The 2,050-nt window shown below is 45.0% G+C and overlaps 1 protein-coding gene across 1 annotated transcript; it reads left to right on the forward strand.

Annotated features, from left to right (window-relative positions):
- Window positions 1-355: 355 nt before the first annotated feature.
- Window positions 356-1,098, forward strand: ccdc85b (coiled-coil domain containing 85B; the record flags this gene model as incomplete). The annotated part of the gene is made up of 1 exon (XM_083652256.1): window positions 356-1,098. Exon 1 carries the CDS (start codon window positions 496-498, stop codon window positions 1,096-1,098), a length of 603 nt encoding a protein of 200 aa, XP_083508382.1. The 5' UTR covers window positions 356-495.
- Between the last annotated feature and the right edge of the window lie 952 nt (window positions 1,099-2,050).

Consider the following 2,050-nt stretch of genomic DNA (forward strand, 5'->3'; position numbering starts at 1 on the left):
TTGGATTAAGCCCGATGTATCAGCTCGGTCTATATGCATAACGATTACAGGACGACACTTGCCTCCCGACAAAGGACTGTGAGATAACGAAGGTAAAATAAGGACAGTTGTAACATATTCCCGAAGGCCTTTGGAGCACACAGCCTACTGTTGAGAGGATGATAGATTAATGCTTTTTGTGGTTCGTTTTCACACCCGACCCCAATTAAGGCAATATTCACAGAGAAAATTATCTATAGAAAAAGGTCTGAATGCTGTAGGCTACATTACGCACAGAAGACACGGACCTAAAGATCACACATGTTTTTCCTTTGATTTTGCCTCAAGTGGGTTTCCATAGCACCTGGAACAAACTGAAGATATGATGCATGAAGTTGACTCGGTGTTGTTGATCATCCTGGATATTTAAGTGTCCAGGCAGTACATAAGTTTACATCTCAGCAAATTTTTTGGAAGACTTCTCAGGTAGCCTAGGTTTAGTTTTGTCAGGGGAGAATGGGGAGCGACAGTGAGATATTTAATAGAGAATTGTCAAAGATGTCCGACGACGATTTGCTGGCATGCTCCAAGGAAGAGCTGGTGAGTCGGCTGCGTAAAGAGGAGTCGGACAAAATCTCAGCTCTCATCCAGCGCGGGCGGCTGATAAAGGAGGTAAATAAACAATTGCAGGGACACCTCCTCGAAATCAGGGAACTGAAGGTCATCAATCAGCGTCTGCAAGAGGAAAACACGGAGCTGCGTGACCTGTGCTGCTTTCTGGACGACGACCGGCTCAAAGTGAAGAAGCTGGCCCGGGAATGGCAGCTGTTCGGGCATCACGCGGCCAAAGTGATGCGGGAGGACCTGGGCGGGTACTTGAAGAAGCTGGCCGACCTGGAGCGCATGCAGGACGGGCTGGTGAAGGAGAATTTGGACTTGAAGGAACTGTGCCTGGTGCTGGAGGAGGAGTGTGTCAGCAGAAGTGACTCCAGCCCCGGCGGGTCGACTGAGCTCAACCTGCCCTGCATGGTGGCCCGGGACCTGGGGGACGGAAGCTCGAGCACCGGCAGCGTCGGTAGTCCGGACCAACTTCACCTGGTGTGCTCGCCTGATGACTGATGATGACACTAGCTGAGCTGCTGCAGCTGTTTGACTTATGCAGGCAGTGATGGTGACACAAGAAATGATATTCAAGCTGGCTACAAAATGACAAAATACAAACATGGACGAGTTGGTACAAAAACATTTAGGAATGCTGCAAGGTTTGTGTGCCACTAGGTTTTGACTTGACAATTCTACCACTATTATTGACTTTTCAGGACCTACAGATAGCCTACATTCAATTTGGATGCATTTGTCAGATGATAATGCATCTAAATTTTGATATTTTTCTCATTTTTTTCTAATGAGTCTTCTGTTTTGGGACTTCCTCCTTTTTCAGTGGTCTGTTGTTGGGGAAAAAATGGGATCAAAAAAGTGGGTCGCATAATTTATCTCATGCACTGGACTAGCCTACACTGGTAGACGCCTTTTTCTATTGCACTGGAAAGCGCTATCATGGATCTTTAAATCATATGGATCTAAAGATTCATTTCAATCCAGTTTTGAGCCATATTAGTCCACTGAATTCCAATAGCACTGAAATAGACGAGTTGTGGTTATTAATAATAAAAAAAGACAATTTGATATTTGCTTTTGTTAGAGACCCAGTAACTATGTGTAATAGTTTATGCATTCTCTTCCTCAGGAAAGGATTGGAGTGCCATTGTGTGCATGACGATTATCACAATTTGTACATTTGTCTGAGTTCTTGGGCCTTCAGGTTTCCTCTGGGTGGGGCCGGTGTGGATAATGTACAACATGTACTAACGCCTGGGAAGAGCCCTCATACTAGCTTAGGTCTCGGATGGGACACAATATCATTGGACCTCACTCAGCTGAACTGCACATGCCTAAGTTCTGTCAGACACTTTTGTATCAAACTGGAAAACTCTTTGTATCAAACTGGAAGGTCTACAAGTTTTATGTAATGATTTATATACACACGGCCAGAAAGGCAAGCTGTTTTAAA

This window comes from Poromitra crassiceps (genome assembly GCF_964638095.1).
Source record: "Poromitra crassiceps genome assembly, chromosome: 15".
In the NCBI taxonomy this organism is placed as follows: domain Eukaryota; kingdom Metazoa; phylum Chordata; class Actinopteri; order Beryciformes; family Melamphaidae; genus Poromitra; species Poromitra crassiceps.